Source organism: Rana temporaria, chromosome 13, assembly GCF_905171775.1.
Source record: "Rana temporaria chromosome 13, aRanTem1.1, whole genome shotgun sequence".
NCBI classification, from domain to species: domain Eukaryota; kingdom Metazoa; phylum Chordata; class Amphibia; order Anura; family Ranidae; genus Rana; species Rana temporaria.
The window spans coordinates 97,227,796-97,248,571 of record NC_053501.1 but is presented as its reverse complement, the minus strand read 5'-3'; the positions used below and the strand labels follow the sequence as shown (position 1 = coordinate 97,248,571).

At 46.2% G+C, this 20,776-nt stretch overlaps 1 protein-coding gene across 2 annotated transcripts in view; it reads right to left on the bottom strand.

The window, feature by feature from the left end:
- Window positions 1-20,776, bottom strand: part of LOC120920885 (multiple epidermal growth factor-like domains protein 10) — a 221,048-nt gene that overhangs the window by 45,203 nt on the left and 155,069 nt on the right. For both annotated transcript variants that reach the window (XM_040333275.1, XM_040333274.1), the window contains exons 15-16: window positions 17,117-17,245; window positions 1,852-1,980 (exon numbers count right to left, since the gene is read on the bottom strand). In XM_040333275.1, the coding sequence (XP_040189209.1) occupies window positions 1,852-1,980; window positions 17,117-17,245 (258 nt within the window). The remainder of the gene's footprint in view (window positions 1-1,851; window positions 1,981-17,116; window positions 17,246-20,776) is intronic.

Genomic DNA, 20,776 nt, shown 5'->3' with positions numbered 1-20,776 from the left:
AAATATTCCCCAAAAATATATATATAAAAAAAAATTTCCTCAGTTTAGGCTGATACATATTCTTCCACATATTTTTGGTAAAAAAAAAATTGCAATAAGCGTTTATTGATTGGTTTGCGCAAAAGTTAGAGGGCCGGATTCAGAAAGGAGATACGGGGGCATATCTCCAGATACGCCGCCGTAATTTCAAATGTGCGCCGTTGCATCTTTACGCCGATTTAGAAAGCTAGATACGCCTGAAAACATGGCTTCAGCTGTCCGACGTAACTTGCCTATGCCGGCGTATCGTGGGTGCATAGTTTCGCTTGACGCATTCGGCGTTCCCATTAAAAAATATGCAAATGAGTAAGATACTCTGATTAACGAACGTAGTTGCGCCCGGCATATCAATATACGTTGTTTACGTAAGGCGTCTAACCGACGTAAAGTTACCCCTGCTATATGAGGTGCAGCCAATGTTAAGTATGGACGTGGGAACAGCGTCAAATTTTACACGTTTTACGTCGTTTGCGTAAGTCGTCCGTGAATGGGGCTGGGCGTAGGTTAAGTTCACGTCGACTAAGCATTGAGCGGGCGTAATTTACGGAGAAAATTTGATGTGATACTGAGCATGCGCGCGCATGCACCGTTCGTAAAGCGCGTCATTTACGTGGGGTCACGAGTCATTAACATACAACACGCCCACTACCAGCCTAGTTTGAATTAGGCGGCCTTACGCCGGCCCATTTACACTACGCCGCCGTAACTTAGAGCGCAAGTTCTTTGTGAATACGGCGGTGTAGTGTATCTGAGATACGCTACGCCCGCCTAAAGATAGGCATTTCTTTCTGAATCCGGCCCATAGCGTTTATAAAATAGGGGGTAGATTTATGGCATTTTTATTAATATATTTTTTTTACTAGTAATGGCGGCGATCAGCGATTTTTTTTCGGTACTGCGACATTATGGCGGAAACTTCGGACACTTTTGACACATTTTTGGGACCATTGGCATTTTTATAGCGATCAGTGCTATAAAAATGCATTGGATTACTATAAAAATGTCACTGGCAGGGAAGGGGTTAACACTAAGGGGGCGGGGAAGGGGTTAAGTATGTTCCCTGGGTGTGTTCTTACTGTAGGGGGGGGGTGGACTCACTAGGGGAAACACTGATCTTCTGTTCATACATTGTATAAACAGAAGATCAGCATTTCTCCCCTGACAGGACCGGGACCTGTGTGTTTACACACACAGCTCCCGGTCTCCGCTTTGTAACAAGCAATCACGGGTGCCCGTCGGTGATCGCACCCGCGGGATCAGGGACGAGCGGGGGGCGCCCCTAGTGGCTGCTTCGCGAGGTGACGTATAGCTACGGGCTCTCGCGCAGGGGAGCCAACCTGCCGCTGTATAACTGCGGCGGTTGGTCGGCAAGTAGTTAAAGTAACGCAGTGCCGTATCACAAGAAATGTCCTGGTCATGAAGGGAGGTAAATCTTCCAGAGGTCAAGTGATTAAAGATAGCCTATTGGAATGTTTCTTCTCTTGTTATTACACTGGAAATTATTTCATTTATGGAATGCCAGACTTTTTTGGGGGGAAATCAGCACCCTAACCACACAAAATCTGTCTAGAAGGATGAATCATTGGTCACCCTGGCATGGACATTATGAAAATCACACCAGTAAGTTACAGATAGTCCATAATGACTGTCCATGGACAAGCCTACACAGCCAATGCAGCTAGTACAATGTTGGTAGTGACACGGGGGAATTAAATACAGTAGTATAGACAACCCTGATTACTGCATAGGTTGTTTTTCTGATGGTACGTGAATGGCCAACATTTGTGAAACTCTCCTTAGGGGCTTCTTTACCTTGAGAGCAAGTCTTTCCAGTCCATCCTGGCAAACATTTACACGACCCGTCTACAGGACTGCACTGCCCTCCATGCTGGCAATTGCAGCTGCTGGAGCAGTCTTTTCCCCAAGATCCTGGAGGACAGGCTAAAAAAAAAAAAAAAATAGGAATTGTTTAATATACAGTTAAAAAAATAAAAATAAAATGTACATGAAATGTACAGGTAGATATGTACTTAGGGGCAGATTCACATACAATTGGACAGGCGCAGCGTATCAGAGATACGCTACGCCGCCGTATCTTACCTGGAGTAAATTCGAATCCAGGAAGAATTTGCGCCGTAAGTTACGGCGGCGTAGTGTTTTTCTGGCGGCGTATTTGAAATTGGGCGGGTTTCATTTAAATGAAGTGCGTCCCCGAGCCGAATGAAATGTGCATGCGTCGTTCCTAAATTTCTCGCCGTGCATTGCGCTAAATGACGTCGCAACGACGTCATTTTTTGAACTTAGAGTTACGTCCATCCCTATTCACAGACGACTTACGCAAAAAAAAAAAATCAAATTTCGACGCAGGAACGACGGCCATACTTTAACATGGCAAGTCTATCTATACGCCACAAAATAGCAGCTTTAACTATACGCAGGAAAAAGCCGACTACAGACGACGTAAGAGAATGCGATGACCGCGCGTACGTTCGTGGATCGTCGGAAAAAGCTCATTTGCATACCCGACGCGGAAAACGACACGAACTACACCCAGCGGACGCCGAAGTATTGCATCTGCGATCCGAAGGCGTACGAAGCCGTACGCCTGTCGTCTCTTACCCAGATGCCGTTGTATATTGGTTTGAGGATTCAAACTAAAGATACGACGCAGGAAATTTGAAAGTACGCTGGCGTATCAGTAGATACGCCGGCGTACTTGCTCTGTGAATCTGCCCCATATCTTCTAAATCAGTGGTCTCAAAGTACAGGCCCGCGGGCCATTTGCGGCCCGCGGGCCAGTTATAAATGGCCCGCAGGCAGGGTGGAAGTGAGGGCCATTTTTTGAGCTGGCGCTATCGGGTGGTGAGCCGTTGGTATTACAAGTTATTACCACCAGATGTGAGCTGGCGCCATCCGGTGGTGGCCGTTGGTATTACAAGTTGAGCATTACAAGTTAAACAGCAATTCTAATGTCATTTTACACTATTTTCACTGCCATATTCTTCCCTCTAATTAGAACCCCCAAACATTATATATATTTTTTATCCTAACACCCTAGAGAATAAAATAGCGATCGTTGCAATACTTTCTGTTACGCCGTATTTGCGCAGCGGTCTTACAAGCGCACTTTTTTGGGAAAAAAATACACTTTTTTTAATTAAAAAATAAGATAACAGTAAAGTTATCCCCATTTTTTTTTATATTATAAAAGATAATGTTACGCCAAGTAAATTCATACCCAACATGTCACGCTTCAAAATTGTGTCCGCTTGTGGAATGCCGACAAACTTTTTTACCCTTTAAATTCTTCATAGGCGACGTTTAAAAAAATCTACAGGTTGCATGTTTTGAGTTACAGAGGAGCTAGAATTATGGCTCTCACTCTACCAATCGCGGCGATACCTCACATGTGTGGTTTGAACACCGTTTACATATGCGGGCGCTGCTCACGTATGTGTTCGCTTCTGCGCGCAAGCTCGTCGGGACGGGGTGCGTTTTCTGGCTCCTAACTTTTTTAGCTGGCTTCTAGATTCCAAGCAAATTTGTCAAACCCTGCCTTACACCAGTGCTGGTGGTAATAATGCGCTCGCTGACACCAGTGCTGGTGGTAATAATGCGCTCGCTGACACCAGTGCTGGGGGTTAATAATGTGTTCGCTGACACCAGTACTGTTGTTTTTGAAGTTTGAAAGTTTGCATGCGGCCCCCCATGGCATATGAAAACTTGTCTTGTGGCCCTCAGGTAATTTGAGTTTGAGACCCCTGCTCTAAATCCTTATGTTTATCAATGGGTAGAGCTGATTAGGGATATACCATAGTTAAAGCCCAACTTTTATTCCCTCATGCTTTAACACAATGGCCCGGATTCACAGAGAGCGGGCGCACATTACGCCGCTGTAGTGCAAATAATATACACTACGCCGACGCAGCGCAGAGAGGCAAGCACGGAATTCACAAAGCCAATGCTCCCAAAACTGCGCTGGGTTTCTAAGGCGTAAACCGGCGTAGGTGGAAGTGGGCGTGAGCCATGCAAATGAGCCGTGACCCCATGCAAATGATGGGCCAAGCGCCAGACACATACGTATAACGAACTGCGCATGCGCCGGGACATGGACGCATCCCCGTGCGCATGCTCACAACCACGTTGGAACAGCTGCCTTAGATACGCTGGATCACTGCGTACGCCCTGAACGTAATCTACGCCCAGTCACACATGTCAACGTAAATTACGCCGGCTTGGGTTCCCTGGTGCAGCCCTTTGCATGGATGCTGCTGCTGAGTTACACCTCCTTTATGGGGCATAACTTTACGCAGGACTTAGAACTTACGCGCACGTACGTTCGTGAATCGCCGTATTTCCCTCATTTGCATATTTGAATAGAAAATCAATAGGAGCGCCACATGCGTCCAGCCTAAATGTGCGCCTACGCTACGCCGGCGTAGGCAAGTTACGTCGGCGGGTTTAAGCCTGTTTTTAAGCGTATCTTAGTTTGTGGGTCCGGCGCACAGATACGATGGCGCATATCTTGAGATACGTCGGCGCAAGTGCTTTGTGGATCCGGGCCAATGTCTAAGCTCACCTGTTCCTTCAATCCTCCAGAAAATGTCACTCCCCCACCAGTAGACTGTTCCTGACTACTTCATGTACAGAGCCGGTCTATGGCCATGATGAAGTCAGGAACAGTCCACCGCATAAGACAACTGGACCACAGGGGAGCAGGAGCCAAAGGGATCAGTCTTGCACTGGGAGGATTAGGTGAGTGTTTCTCGGCTCTCCAAACCCCTGGACCACATGTGTCAATCACAAGGCCCACGGGCCGAATCCCGCCCTCCAGGCCATTTCGTGTGGCCCTTGCACATCTCCTGCATCAGTGGCACCCCCTCGTCTATGCCCAGCAGCTGGCAGGAGAGAGAAAGATAGAACTCCTCCACCAGATCCTATGCTTCTCCATGCAGCCATGGAGAGGCTTGTCTCTGCCCTCCATTACAGCAGTTGACAACAGAGAGGAGGACAGATCCTCCTACAGATCCTGCTCCTCTCTTTGCATCTGCAGCACCCACTGGTTTCTGCCTTTCCTGGTCTCAGCTTTCAGCAGACTCTGACAACTTACTCCAGGTCTCCTCTGGTCCTCCTTCAGACCCATGCACTTTCTGCTTCCCAGCTCTGCCCTCAGCTTCTTCCCAGCAACAGCACAAGGGGGTGCACTGTGATGTAAGGGAGAGTAGAAGACTCTTGACTTCTGATGGTGGGGGTTCTTGACATCTGATGTAAGGGGGAGGGGTGCTCTGGACATTTGCTTATAATTATTATGCTGGTATCATCCACAAGAAACTTTATAGGAGACTGCTCACACAGAACACCATGGCATAACCAGTTTCTTGTGGATGATACCAGCGGTGTGCAACTCTCCTTGTCAGACTTGCATCATCTGCTACAAGAGTGGGAGCGGGCTCCGTGTCGGTCTGCACCCACCTTTCACAGCTTAAAGAGGAGCTCCAGCCCCTTCACCAAACAATTTTAATTTAGCAGCTACAAATACTGTAGCTGCTGACTTTTAATATTAGGACACTTACCTGTTCAGGGATCCCGCGATGTCGGCGACCCATCGATTTTTCAATTAGCTCTCGGGTGCTGTTGCCGCCGGGGGAAGGAGGAGGGGGAGGCGAACTTCTGGGGGACCTGCCCGCAGTGAGGTCTCCCAGAAGTGGGGACGGGTACCTGTCAAAAACACCTCCCTGAAAGGTGTCAAATGTGGCAGCGGAGGGGGGAGGAAGCAAACAAGCGGAGCTTCACCTTTTGGGTGGGGCTCTGCTTGAAGTTATTACTAAAACCAGTAATAATTGAATGCAGAAGCAATTATTTAAAATGATTAAGAGTAGATACATTTATTTAGTCTTACAGATACAACCGGCCCTTTGAGGGCAACCATAATGCTGATCCGGCCCGTGATGAAATTAAGTTTCATACCCCTGCCCTAGACCAAAACAAGCAGGTAACCCATGCTGTACGGGCCCAGCCCCATACCCTAGTAAAAAATAAAAAATAAATGCCCAGATTTCATCTTTAAAGAGAAACTTAAAGCGGAGTTCCACCCAAAAGTGGAACTTCCGCTTTAAGTACTCCTCGCCCCCTTGCATGCCACATTTGGCATGTCATTTTTTTTTGGGGGGGGGGGGGTGGGTACTTTGTTTTGAAGAAGACTTCCTGTCCCACTTCCTCCTTCCGCCCAGGGACCGCTCCTCCTCTCCCCCTAGTCAGCCCCTCCTTCTAGCTCCTGGCACACGTGACAGGTCCCAGAAGATCGTCTACGACTCTCGCATGCACAGTGCGCACCGGGCCGTGAAGCCACAAGGTGTCACGGCCAGGTGCCCACAATTCCAATGGAGGCAGAAAGGGGGGGGGAGACGTGCAGCTGCATTGCTGAACCGTGGGACAAGTGAGTGGCTATTTATTAACAGTCAGCAGCTACAAAAAGTATAGCTGCTGACTTTTAACAAACTAAAAATAGCCTGGAACTCCATTTTAAGTTCCTTAATAGTTTTGTCCCTACCCTCCTCTCCTGTGCCCTCATGTTTGGGACCCAATAGAGGCACACATCTGTGAATGCATGGGAGGTTTCTGCATATGTGTGTAGCGCTACCCCCTCAGGAGCCGCTGATTAGATTAGGACGGCATGATTATGTTACCTCTGTGATGTGTCTAGGGATAATGAGCAGTAACGGAATGTCCAAACAGCAGGATGTCGTTTTCTGTGCTTTTATTCCTTGCCCAACATGGCAAACAGTTAACTCGAGGTAGACAGGGAAAGGTTGGTGAAATGAGAATTTACAGATTCAGGCCTATGGATAACGGAAGCAGTCCTGCCTCCAATGGGACTTTAACTCACGTTGCCACTCCAGCCGGAGTGGGTATAGTGTACCTGGACAGGCCTCTCACACCGACCTGGCAGCCAGAGTATCACTTAGAACTTCTGAGAAGGAACAAGTCTCTGCCACCGACTTGGGAATGTAGATAATAGAGCGAATCCTCTCAACGAATACAATTTTGCCTGAATCTCCCTCAGATAGACTTCTTAGTTTGGGGTCACCGACTGACAAGTTGCAGCATACAACTCCTCAGTGTCCGGCCACCCAGATCCCCGATGGATTGTCTAAGCCCTGTTGGATCACCTGCCTCCGGGCTCACCTCAGACCGACTCCCCACCAAACAGCATAACTCGCTTGGGATCTTCCTCATGAAGTGTGGGGACCCAGTAAGTCACTGGGGCCCCTTTTCAGCTTTAGTTGCTCCGGGCCATGAGAGCCCAGAGTCAGGAACTCCGTGTAGCACGTGCGCCCCGGCCTGGTAGGCCATCTCGCTGGGGCCCGTGATGTGCGCACACCCTAAAGGTGGGTGCCGCACCTGGAACCAGGAACGAGCGAAGAACCCCACAAAATGGCATCCGCCAAAGAAATACCCTCCCCCAGAATGCCCCGCGAGGGAAACACTCCTCTGGTTGGCTGCTGGAGAAAGGCGCCTCCGCCTGGACCCCTCTGGTGCCACCTGCTATCCAAAGATGGAAACGTATCTTTGGAACACAGAATGAAAACACAGAACAGCCCAGCCTGGCAGAAACCCAATTTAACAAATCATCATGGATGAGAGCAAAATAACTCTCTCATTCCCCTCTAAATTTAACCTCCCTGGCGGTATGATTCTTTCAGAAAAAAGGTGCTGAAAGCAGTACAATTATTTGCAAGGAAATTTGGCGTTTTATACTGTAGGTCTGTAATTCTTAGGAATAACTCACTTAAATCTGACCAAACAAGAGTCTAGTAGGCATCCCGGGTATGAATTTTTTTTAAAAACAAAATTATAATATAATTATTATAAATAATTATAACAAGTAATAATATAATTATAATAAAAATTATTCAATAATGTAATCAACTCAAAATCACTGAAATGTGATCAGTTTCAGAATTGTCGCTGTCATTACTTTTATTTTTTTATGACGAATTTCCCCACAAATCGCTATCGCACAATTCTGCAAGTGATTATAATTTATTATCGCTGTTTTCTAGCTGCTCTAAAACCATTTTTGACATAAAGGGACACTTTTTGGTTGCTATGGACAATCTACAGTTTGCAGGCAGAAAGAACAGTTTTTATTATATAAAAGAACATGTAGGACACTGGGCAGACCACTAGGGACAAGGCGGGGTGTATATTTTTTACATACAGTACTGTAATCTATAAGATTACAGTATACTGTATGTATTGTGTTTGTTTACCTTTTTGAATTTGGCGCCGTTCTCCGTCTCCGTGCGTCGTAACGTCACAGGGAACGGAGATCGGCGGCACAGGAGGACACTGTGTGAATCGAGTGAGGTCCCACTCGCTTACACAGCGCGGTGGCATCGCTGGATCCAGGGACAAGGTAAGTAAACCAAGCCTGTGGATCCAGAGAGGTGAGCCGAGTCTGACTCTGGGTTACCGATCGTAGCCAAAAAATCTCACCCCGAGTCAGACTCGGGAATACCGCCAGGGGGGTTAACATAGCACCTGTACTGAAAGTACACAGGCGCTACATGTGAATACCTAAATCCCTCACGCGTGCGCAGTTGTACACTGGGAAATAAAACATAAAGGCCTAGGAAGAGGAAAGGTGGCAGAAAAATAATATGTGTATTAGGTACCCCAGTATGTCTACAATAAGGGTATAAAGGGCCAAACTGGCCTAAGGCACATAAAGATATTATAAGGTTCTGATCTCTTAAAGAAGGAACAAGGCCTTGAAATAAGGTGTGAAACCTTAGAGGTCATACAAATTATAGAGGTTGGGGTTTTAGGTGTAAAACCTGTAGTACTGTGAAAATGGGTAACGAGCAGTAACTAAACATTGGTTATTGCTAGAAAACCATTGATGAATGTTCCTGGAATGATGGCCCTCTACTCATTTATGTAGTGGAGACACCCTGTTCCACAGCCCTAAAATCAATTAACCACTTAAGCCCCGGACCTTTAGGCAGCTAAATGCCCAGGCCAGGTTTTGCGATTCGGCACTGCGTCGCTTTAACTGACAATTGTGCGGTCGTGCGATGTGGCTTCCAAACAAAATTGGCGTCCTTTTTTTCCCACAAATAGAGATTTCTTTTGGTGGTATTTGATCACCTCTTTTTTATATAATAAATATCCCCCAAAAATATATAAAAAAAATATTTTTTCCCTCAGTTTAGGGCGATACGTATTCTTCTACCTATTTTTGGTAAAAAAAAAAAAAATCGCAATAAGCGTTTATCGGTTGGTTTGCGCAAAATGTATAGCGTTTACAAAATAGGGGATAGTTTTATTGCATTTTTATAACAAAAATAATTTTTACTACTAATGGCGCCGATCAGCGATTTTTTTCGTGACTGCGACATTATGGCGGACACTTCGGACAATTTTGACACATTTTTGGGACCATTGTCATTTTCACAGCAAAAAATGCATTTAAATTGCATTGCTTATTGTGAAAATGACAGTTGCAGTTTGGGAGTTAACCACAGGGGGCGCTGAAGGGGTTATGTTTCTCACCTAGTGTGTGTTTACAACTGTAGGGGGGTGTGGCTGTAGGAGTGACGTCATCGATTGTGTCTCCCTATAAAGGGGATGACACGATCGATGCAGCCACCACAGTGAAGCACGGGGAAGCCGTGTTTACACGCGGCTCTCCCCGTTCTTCAGTTCCGGGGACTGATCGTGGGACCCCAGCGGCGACCGCTTCGGACCGCACCTCAGGCGCGCACCCGCGACCCACAGGTGGGTAGATGTAAATGATGTGCCGCATAGTTGCCAACATTTGAAAAAAAATTCCAGGGACACTTTGCAGCACAGCTATTAAGCTCCCAAACCAAGTCGCGAACATGCCGCCGCGCTCGCGACCAATGGCTCTGTATCTTAAAGGGGACATACCTGGACGCCCATGTGCGCAGCCGTGCCATTCTGTCGCCGTACATCGTCGTGCGGCGGTTGGCAAGCCGCTACACAACTCTACACTTCCTTTATACAATTCTACAAATATACTTATAAGTGCAACCGTAAAACCTATAAAATAATATCCAGTGCAAATCAACCAATGTATTGCAATATAGTAGTGATGGTGTCACCCCCGCTGCAAAAATATTTAGAGAAATTGCAGAGCTTCAATGTGCAAATAATTGTGAAACCCACTACATACAATATTATTTAACAGTGATGCAAATCAACACGTGTATTAGGACATAGTAGTGATGGTGTCACCCTCTCTGCAGAAGGTAGGACTTATTGCAGAGCTGCAATGTGCAAAATCATAATAAAATGTACAATTGATGTACATATTTTATTAGGATTATATATAGGGGGTTTCACCACTATTTGCACATTGCAGCTCTGCAATGTTTTTTACCATTTGCAGAGGGGGTGACACCATCACTACTATATTGCAATACATTGATTGATTTGCACTGGATATTCATTTATAGGTTTTACCATTACACTTATAAGTCCATTTGCCAACTAGCTGACAAGATTCTCTTATTGCTTTTGAGTTTTTTTTTGGGGTTGTATGGTTGTTTTACTTGATTTGTTATTTCCTCTGTATACTGGTAACCACTGGCCCAGCATATTGGTGGTCAGTGTGTCCCCTCTGTATGCTGGTGGTCAGTGTGCCCCATGTATGCTGGTGCTACGTGCAGGAGGATTCTACGTGCAGGGTCCAGGAGGATGCTATGTGCAGAGTGCAAGGCTCAGGTGCCTGCTATGCACAGAGTGCAAGGCTCAGGCGCATGCAATGCACAGAGTGCAAGGCTCAGGCATAGAGTGCAGGGCTCAGGAGTGCGTTGTACAGAGTGCAGGGCTCAGGAGTGCGTTGTACAGAGTGCAGGGCTCAGGAGTGCGTTGTACAGAGTGCATGGCTCTGATCATATTATAGTGACTTCTCTTTAGCATGAATGGCCATAGATGGATTGAAACTCATCCTTGGTGAACCAGCTGAATTTCCATCAGTAGCTCATGTGTAAAATCCCTGTTTTCTGATGCCTGGGGAGCTGGGGAACAAACTAAGCCTCCATGCACATGAGTTGTTTAGGCCCATTCAGACATGTGTGCCCATGTGCAGGGCTCTCTTGTGCATTGTGTGCCCCCTGTGCCAGTGTTCTATTCATTTCTTTTGGGACCCAAACCTGCATGTCATATTAGAATATAGGCTATGTGAATGCAACCTCATGTCCAAGTAGAAATGAATGGGGTGCTGACACAGGGATGCACATAATGTTCATGCATCCCCATGCTGATAAGATAGCCCTGCATGGGAGCCACATGTCTGTGCCTCATCTTAAAGCGGAGGTTCACCCTAAAAAAAAATTCTAACATTACATTGTGCTCACTCTCGACATTGGCAGTACGCTGATGTTTTTCTTTTTTTGCTGTACATACCGTTGTATCGCTATTTTCCCCGCCGGCTTCCGGGTAGTGGCTCCCTCGGGAGTGGACGTTCCTATGCACAGGCTTAGTGATTGACGTGATGACAAAAGCTTTCCCACGGCGCATAATGCGCGTCACGAGTAGCCGAAAGAAGCTGAACTGCGAGTTGGTGCTATACGGCGCCTGCGCACCAACGTTCGGCTTCTTTCGGCAACTTGTGACGCGCCTTATGCGCCGTTGGGAAGCTTTTGTCATCACGTCAATCACTTAGCCTGTGCATAGGAACACCCACTCCCGCGGAATCCACTACCCGGAAGCCGGCGGGGAAAATAGCGATACAACAGTATGTACGGCACAAAAAAAAAAAAAAAAAACATCAGCGTACTGTCAATGTCAAGAGTGAGCACAATGTAATGTTAGAAAATTGTTTTTAGGGTGAACCTCCGCTTTAAGAAGTCCTTAATAAAAAAAAAAGAATCAGGAAGAACAGTTGTCTTCACAGCTAGAACTGTGTAATCATGCCTGAAAGGTTACCTGTTAGCTGAGTAGAGACGCCACTCACTTTGCAGTAGAACTGGAGAGGAGGGGACCCGAGGGAAAGAGCACAGGAGGGGAGGGGTCACCTCCACATTGTCCAGAGAAGGGAGGAAATCAACAGGAGGCTAGGGGGCAGAGCTGGTGATGTCACACAGACATCGGACACTCTGAAAGCAGGAGTGATAGAAATCAATGGAGAGGGAAAGAGAGGCTGCTGTCCGGGCAAGCAGAGGAGCAGGAAAGCTGTATGTACAGTATCTGGAACCATAGGAAAGCATTGATATGCTTTCCCAACCCCATGCGCCCCGCCCACTCCACTCTACTGTTGCTCAGGGACTAGTACTTTGCAGGCAGGGGGCGGGTGTAGTGCTACGATCTAGCCTACACACAGGAACACACAGCGCCGCCCACCATCCGAATTAGCCAATCGGACGACAGACACCAGCAGGCCAGCTCTGATTGTTCTTTTAAAACTCTGGAAGCCGCACCTGCTTTCCCCACTAGCCGGGACAAGTCCCGGCAGGCTAAATTAGCCGGGACTAGGTCCCAAATGACGGGACTGTCCCTTTAAAAACGGGACAGTTGGCAAGTATGGTGCCGGTATGCCGATCTGCCCAGCCGTGCCATTCTGCCGACGTATATCGTCGTGCGGCGGTCGTCAAGTGGTTAAATAACATGAGTCTAAAGCCTCGTACACAGGGTACGATTGTTGGACGACCGAGCTTCTGATTTTTGTTAAAGGTCGTGTGCCAGGATCTTGTCTTGCATATTAACAGTACGCGAATTGTCGTTTGACAAACACAAACGTAGTGACGTACTAAGAGTATAAAGAGAGTATAAAGAGAGTATAAAGAGAGTATAAAGAGGAAGTTAATTTCCTTTGGGCCCCTTCTGCTAATTTCATGTTTGTACAAGTTTGGTGAACGTTGATTCACAATTTTCAGATCGTACAAAACAAATGCCTTTTAAAATACGTTTGGCATAACTCCATGCAAAGCAGCTTCATTATTATCCCATTAAAAAAGATGAGAATTTTGACATTTCATCAATTGCCGTGTCACGAATGTTAATTCTAGATTACAAACGGTAGTCGACAAGGCCAAAGTCTTCCCAGTCGCTCCTTGATTCCGCGCAATGCGCGTTTGTACTTTCGACCTTTTGTGACGGATTTGTGTACTGACCATCTGAAAATGAGACGTGGAGCCGTTGTTTGCCAAAAATTTACTAGCATGTCATCCAACATTTGTTGACTGAAAATTGAAAAACAGTTGTTGAAATGAGCGTACTAAAAGGTAAGAACTTCGGACAACAGCCTGTCAAACGACAATCCCCTTCTGATTTTCGTACCGTGTGTACGAGGCTTTAATGAAAAAAAACGATTTTGTCTATAACGCAAAACTGGAATTCACCAGTAGGTGGCAGCGCAGTTGAACAAATGGAATTTCTGTTATTTTTCCCTAAATCTACAGTAATGGCTTTCTAAGGATGTTCATTAATATACAGTATATTAAACTCAAGGGAGGATTAAGAACGTGGATTGGGAGACAAGCACAAGACAACTGGCCTTTTCATGGAAGAGGTGGTTTTCTGTAGGCTTTACAGTGTGCGGTAGTGATTGATAACTATGGTGAAAGATGAGTGTTGTTTTAAGACCCCTTTCACACTGGAGCATTTTGCAGGTGCTATAGCGTTAAAAATAGCGCCTGCAAAACGCCCTTAAACAGCTGCACCATTCATTACAGTGTGAAAGCCAGAGGGCTCTTCCAGCCAGCGGGGACATCGCAGGCTTCGGTTTCAGGTTAAGTGACACATAATGGGCTGCTATGCGATGCATAGTAGCCCATTATGCTTTACCTTTGCAGGGAAATAATGAGGAAGTAAAACCCGTCAGGGTTTACTTCCTCTTTAAGGTTTTTGTTCACTGTAAACTGTACTGCTAAAAAAAGTTGCATCAACCTGGTCTGAATTTCTTTAACCTCCCTGGCGGTATAATTATTTCAGAATTTAGGTGCTGAAAGCGGTACAATTATTTTGCATGTAAATTTGGCGTTTTACATTGTAGGCCTGTAATTCTTAAGAATAACTCACTTAAATCTGTCCAAACAAGAGTCTAGTAAACATCCCGGGTATAATAAAATTCAAAAAACAAAATCATAAATTATAATATAATAAATAACTATAAATAATTATTACAAATAATAATATAATTATAATAAAAATTATTCAATAATGTAATCAAATCAAAAACGCTGAAATTTGCTCAGTTGCAGAATTGTCGCTGTCATTACTTTTATTTTTTGATGACGAATTTCCCCACAAATCGATATCGCTCAATTCTGCAAGTGATTATAATTTATTATCGCTGTTTTCCAGCTGGTCTAAAACCACTTTTAACATGAAGGGACACTTTTTGGTTGCTATGGACAATCTTCAGTTTGCAGGCAGAAAGAACAGTTTTTATTATATAAAAGAACATGTAGGACACTGGGCAGACCACTAGGGACAAGGGGGTGTGTGTATTTATTTCATACAGTACTGTAATCTATAAGATTACAGTATACTGTATGTAATGTGTTTATTAACTTTTTTGAATTTGGCGCCGATCTCCGCCCCCGTGCGTTGTAACGTCGCAGGGAACGGAGCTCGGCGGCACACAGGCACTGTGTGAATCGAGCGAGGACACCGCTCGATCACACAGCGGAGAGGCATCGCAGGATCCAGGGACAAGGTAAGTAATTGCCTGCCTGTGGATGCTGCGAGGCGATCCCGAGTCTGGTTTTGGGTTACCGCTTTTGGTTCTGAAATTCCACCCCGAGCCAGACTCGGGAATACCGTCAGGGGGGTTAATGGGTGCATGGTGGGTCCTGGTGTATCAAAAGAACTAGGGTCAGTAAATCACATGTGGAGTATGAAGCAAAGCCACAACAAAAGGTCTACTTGGCAAGACAAGCAGGAGGAATAATGCTGTTGCTATGGGTAATCAAGTGCTAGTGCAAAGTACAAATGCAGCCAGCCATAAAGCGTGGTTCCTAGTGCATGTGATGGGTCCTCCGGTAGTGAGTCGATCTCTCGTAGCAACCGGGACCAAATCTAAGTTACGGAGACCCGTAGCCTGGCAATACAGTATAGGAAGAAAGAAGTTACCAAGTGCACGCATGAGGTCCACGTTAAGTGCATGGCAGGACCCCATTCTGTCATTGGGAGGGAGATGGCAGAGGTACGCTGGACTGGTAGAGAGGACACGGGCTCAGTGGTATCCCTCCTAAATGCATCACATGCAACAGTTTTTAGTGACACGGGACAGCACTTTTCAGAGTTTACTGCACACAGTGACACATCTCATCTCTAAAGCCTCATACACACGATTGGACTTTCATTGGACTTTTCCGTGGATTTTTGTTCGAAGGGCGTTGGCCGTGAACTTGTTCTGCATACACACGGCAGCCAACTTTCACCAAATCATGTGGTTTTTCAGCTCTTTACTGCCACCCCGTGGGCAACTTCTGCTATTGTTGTCTGATCTTTAGCATTGGTTCTGGGCATGCGTGTTTGTACTTTGGACTTTAGTCCGATGGACTCGTGTACACACGATTGGATTAGCCGCTGTAGGACATTTGTTACCAGAAAGTTTGTCTGTTTGCACAGCGAACATTTGTCAGATGAAAAACACAAAAAAATGTGTCCGATGGAGCGTACACACGGTCGGATTGTCCAATCAAACAGGTCCGTCTGACATTTGTTGTCAAAAAGTCTAATCATGTGTATGGGCCTTAAGTCGGGGAACTGCCTTAAAGCGGAGGTTCACCCAAAAAACAAGTATATAACATTACATTCAGTATACCTCAAACATGTACAGTATACCATTTTTTTTGGGGGGGGGTGTACATACGGTATTATCGGTATTTTCCTCCTGGCTTCCGGGTACTCGCTCCTGTGCAGTGCCGCAATGTCATCTGGGACTTCGCCCATATGATTGACGTGCCTGAGAAAAACTCCCCCCGGTGAATAAGGCGCGTCACGACAGTAGTCACACCACGAGTCGGCTCTATACGGCGCCTGCGCAGTCAGCTCTACACGGCACCTAGTCGGTGCGCAGGCACCGTATAGAGCCGACTCGCGGTCTGGCTACTTTCAGAAAGTCGTGACGCGCCTTATCCACCAGGGGGAGTTTTTCTCAGGCACGTCAATCATATGGGCGAAGTCCCAGATGACGTTGCGGCACTGCACAGGAACGCCCACTCCCGCGGGAGCGAGTACCCGGAAGTCGGGGGGAAAATACAGATAATACCTTATGTACACCCCCCCCCCAAAAAAAATGTTTAAGGTGTACTGAATGTAATGTTATATACTTGTTTTTTGGGTGAACCTCCGCTTTAATATTTGATTCTCAAATATTAAATTAATAAAAAGGAACCCCCACATGCAGGACCAGTGGCCCCACCCACAAGCCTACCATATATTATTTATACTGGCCTAGGGCAGGGATGGACTGGCCATTGGGACTACAGGGAGTTTCCCGGTGGGCCGATGGCTCAGTGGGCCGGGTTCAGTGACAGTGGACTGCCGCCCCCCTCCGCTCCTCTGTCTCTCCCTGCCGCACTCACCTGGGGGGAACAAAGAAGCAGGAGGAGGACCAGAGGAGCAGGGGGACGACAGGGGAGCATGGGGGGGAGGGGACAGACAGCTGACTCAACAGCTATGGCCTGGGAGTTTCTCACTTCTGCCTAATCTTGCCCCATAAGGGGGGGCACCGAACTGATTCTTTGCCCCGGGAGAAATAATGTATAGCTTCCCCACTGGTACTGCCTAAAAGAGTACCAGTACCAGCCGTTCTACTCTAATAAAGTAGAACGGCTAGTGGCTAGTGAAGGGGGAGAGGGGGCTTGGGTGGCCAGGGGAGGGGGGGTGTGGGAGTTGTCCGGCCCCCATGGGAGAGACCTGTCAAGGTGGGCCAGTCTGGATGAAGTCCAGGGCCAAATTTCTGTCCCAGTCCAGCCCTGGCCTAGGGGGAAAATGGTCCCCTGCAAAGATGGAAACTGGGTTGCTTAGAGCTGAACAAACTTTCCTTTCTGACTTATATATGTACACATTTCTATCATTTTAAATGAAAACTTACCCTCAGAGCAGTCGCTGCCTCTCCATCCAGGTGAACATATACAGGAGCCATCAATGGAATTACAGGTGGAGTTGCTGGAGCATTTGCAGGCGAAGGTGCATTTCTTCCCATAACGACCTGGAGGGCAACCTTAAAAATAAAAAGGAGGTTCATATGAAACATGAGCTGACATCTAACCCAACAGTAACATTAAAAAGAAGATCTAAATTGAAATCATCTATAGGAATTGTTGACTATAACCCAAAATTGGAAATAAAGTAAAGTAGAACATTTGTTATTTTTTTTATTTAACAATGTCATTGGCATGGCAATAATATTGGGGGAGGGTGGAGCTAGAGAGAGTAAAACATAAGGGTCCGGATTCAGAGAGCAGTTACGACGGCGTATCTCCGGATACACCGTTGTAACTCTGAGTTGCGGGGTCGTATCTATGCGAGTTCCCTAAGATCCGATCGGTGTAAGTGTCTTACACTGTTGTATCTCAGGCTGCATATTTACGCTGGCCGCTAGGTGGCGCTTCCGTAGATTTACGCAAGTAATATGCAAATTAGGTAGATACGCCGATTCAGAAACATACGTCCGCCGGCGCATTTTTTTACGTCGTTTACGTTAGGCTTTTTTCGGTGTAAAGTTACCCCTGCTATATGAGGCGTATCCTATGTTAAGTATGGATGTCGTTCCCGCATCGAATTTTGAAAATTTACGTTGTTTGCGTAAGTCGTTTGCGAATAGGGCTGTACGTAAGTTACGTTCACGTCTAAAGCATTGACGATTTGCAGCGTAATTTCGAGCATGCACACTGGGATTCTTTCACGAACGGCCCATGCGCCGTTCGTAGAAAACGTCAAATACGTGGGGTCACCATTAATTTAAATAAAACACGCCCACATCATCCACATTTAAATTAGGCGGGCTTACGCCGGACCACATATGTTACGCCTCCGTAACTTAGGGCGCAAGTTCTTTCTGAATACAGAACTTGCGCCCTAATTTACGGTGGCGTAACGTATCTGAGATACATTACGCCCGCCAATAGATACACCATTGTATCTGAATCCGGGCCATGCAGATTAAACCTCAGCTTTATCCACTTGACCTCCAGAAGATTTACCCCTCTTCCTGACCTGGCCATTATTTTGCAACACGGCGCTGCATTAATTTAATTGACAACTGTGTGGTCGTTGCGACTCTGTAGCCAAATTAAATGCTGGTATTTTTTTCCCCACAAATAGAGCTTTTTTTTCGGTGGTATTTGATCACCTCTTCGGTTTTGATTTTTTGCACTATAAACAAAAAAAGACCAGCAATTAAAAAAAAAAAAAAAATACGTACTTTCTGCTATAAAACACATCCAATAACAAATGTAAACAATTACATTTCTTTATCAATTTACGCCAATATGTAGTACATATTTTTGGTAAAAAATCCCAATAAGCGTTTATTGATTGGTATGCGCAGAAGTAATAGCATCTACAAACTATGTGATATTTTTTTTCATCAATATTGTTTTGGACAATTGGACACTAACTGACACTTTTTTGGGAACCAGTGACACTAATACAGTGATCAGTGCTAAGAATATGCACTGTCACTTTACGAATTAAACTGGCTTAGAAGGGGTTAAACATTAAGGGCGATCAAAGTGTTAACTGTGTGACTAGCTGGTGTTTTAATACTGTGTGGGAGGTGCTTTTATTAGGGGAAGGCATGGATCCATGTCCCTGCTTTGCAGAGACACAGAATCCATGTCTGGGAGGTGCTTTTATTAGGGGAAGGCATGGATCCATGTCCCTGCTTTGCAGAGACACAGAATCCATGTCTTTCCACCTGACAGAACAGCAATCTGCCTTGTTTACATAGTCAGACTGCCATTCTGCCTGTGTAACGAGTGATCGGCAGGTGCCCGGAGACATCGAGTACACAGTATCTGCACATCGGCTTCCGCTGTGAATAATCACAGCGGGAGTGAGCCGCTGGCAGCACACATTTGTGCCCGCTACCCGGAAGTGCAGGTTTACGTACATATATGTGATCCTGCACACATCGGCCACCCTGTAGCAGTAAAACCGCAATAGTTTGGTCACTAAGCAGTTTAAGTATAACTAAAGGAGATGGATTCGAAAACCTGTCAGTTGTTATTGCTGTCTGTGCCCCCCCCCCCCCCCCATATGGGAGAATCATCCTCTCTATTCGTCCGGTTTACCATTATCATTGAGAGTAAAAGAAAAGCCCAAGTTTTGGGTTGTCCCCAGAAAAGTAATGTGGAAAACTTCCAATATTGACACTAGTTCTGGTGACCTTGGCGACCCCAAGAGATTTTCTTATAGTGCTACTAACCCCTTGTTTTTCTACATTAAAATAACAAACATGTCATACTTACCAGCTCTGTGTAATGGTTTTGCACAGAGCAGCCCTGATCCGCTTCTTCTTGTGTCCCATTCCAGCGCTCCTGGGCCCTCCCTCCTGCCGAGTGCCCCCAAAGCAAGCTGCTTGCTGTGGATGCACCCAAGCAGGCACGCTCCCGAGCCACAGTTCTGTGTGTCCATTCACACACAGAGCCGTGGCTTAGCCCCAGCCCCTCCATCTCCTGCTTGGCTCACAGGCTGTGATTGGCAGCAGTAGGAGGCGGAGCCAATGGCTCCCACTGCTTCCAAAAGCAAATCAGTAGTGCGAGTTTCTGGAGAACCAAGGCTCTTGTGGACATCGCTGGATCGAGAGGGGGCTCAGGTTAAGTATTAGGGGGGCTGCACACAGACGCATGAAATAAAAAAACGTGCCTTTACAACCACTTTAATTTTTAGGGCTTTTCTCTAACTTTTTGTTTGGCTATGGGACATTAAGTAAAGGTAAATCTACGAAATCTGACAGGGGTTATAACCCTCCCCTACTCTATCAAAAATGAAAAAAAAAAGTTTTGCCTACTTTGAGGATGCAAGTCAATTTGTGGGCAGTAGGCTTGATGCTACCTAAATTATTATAAATAAACATGAACATAATTTTGTTAGTAATAAAAAATCAATGAGCAAGGTAAATAATAAAGATAATGGCCCGGATTCACATACATTGGCGATTATTTATGCCGGCGTAGCGTATCGAATATACGCTACGCCGACGCGGCGCAGAGAGGCAAGCACAGTATTCACAAAGCACTTGCTCCCACTCGCTCTCAAATCTACGCTGGGTTTCCTCTGCATATTCCGGCGTAGGTGGAAGTGGGTGTGAGCCATGGTAATGAGGCGTGACCCCATGGAAATGATGGGCCAAGCGCCATAGAAGTACTTAAAAAGAACGGCGCATGCGCCATCCCGTGGCCGCATCCCAGTTTGCATGCTCAGAATCACGTCAAAACAACTGCCTAAGATACGTCGAATCACTGCCTACGACGTAAACTAAGCCTAGCCATATTTACGTACTACGTAAACGACGTAAAATACGCCGGCTGTGTTCCCTGGTCCATACCTTTGCATGGGTTGCGCCTCATATATGGGGAATAACTTTACGCCGGACGTACGACTTACGCAAACCGCGTATATATAATGCGCCGGGCGCAAGTACGTTTGTGAATCGGCGTATCTCCCTCATTTGCATATGTGCATAGAAGAACAATGGGAGCGGCAAATGCGCCCAGCGTAAATATGCGCCCTACGATACGCCGGCGTA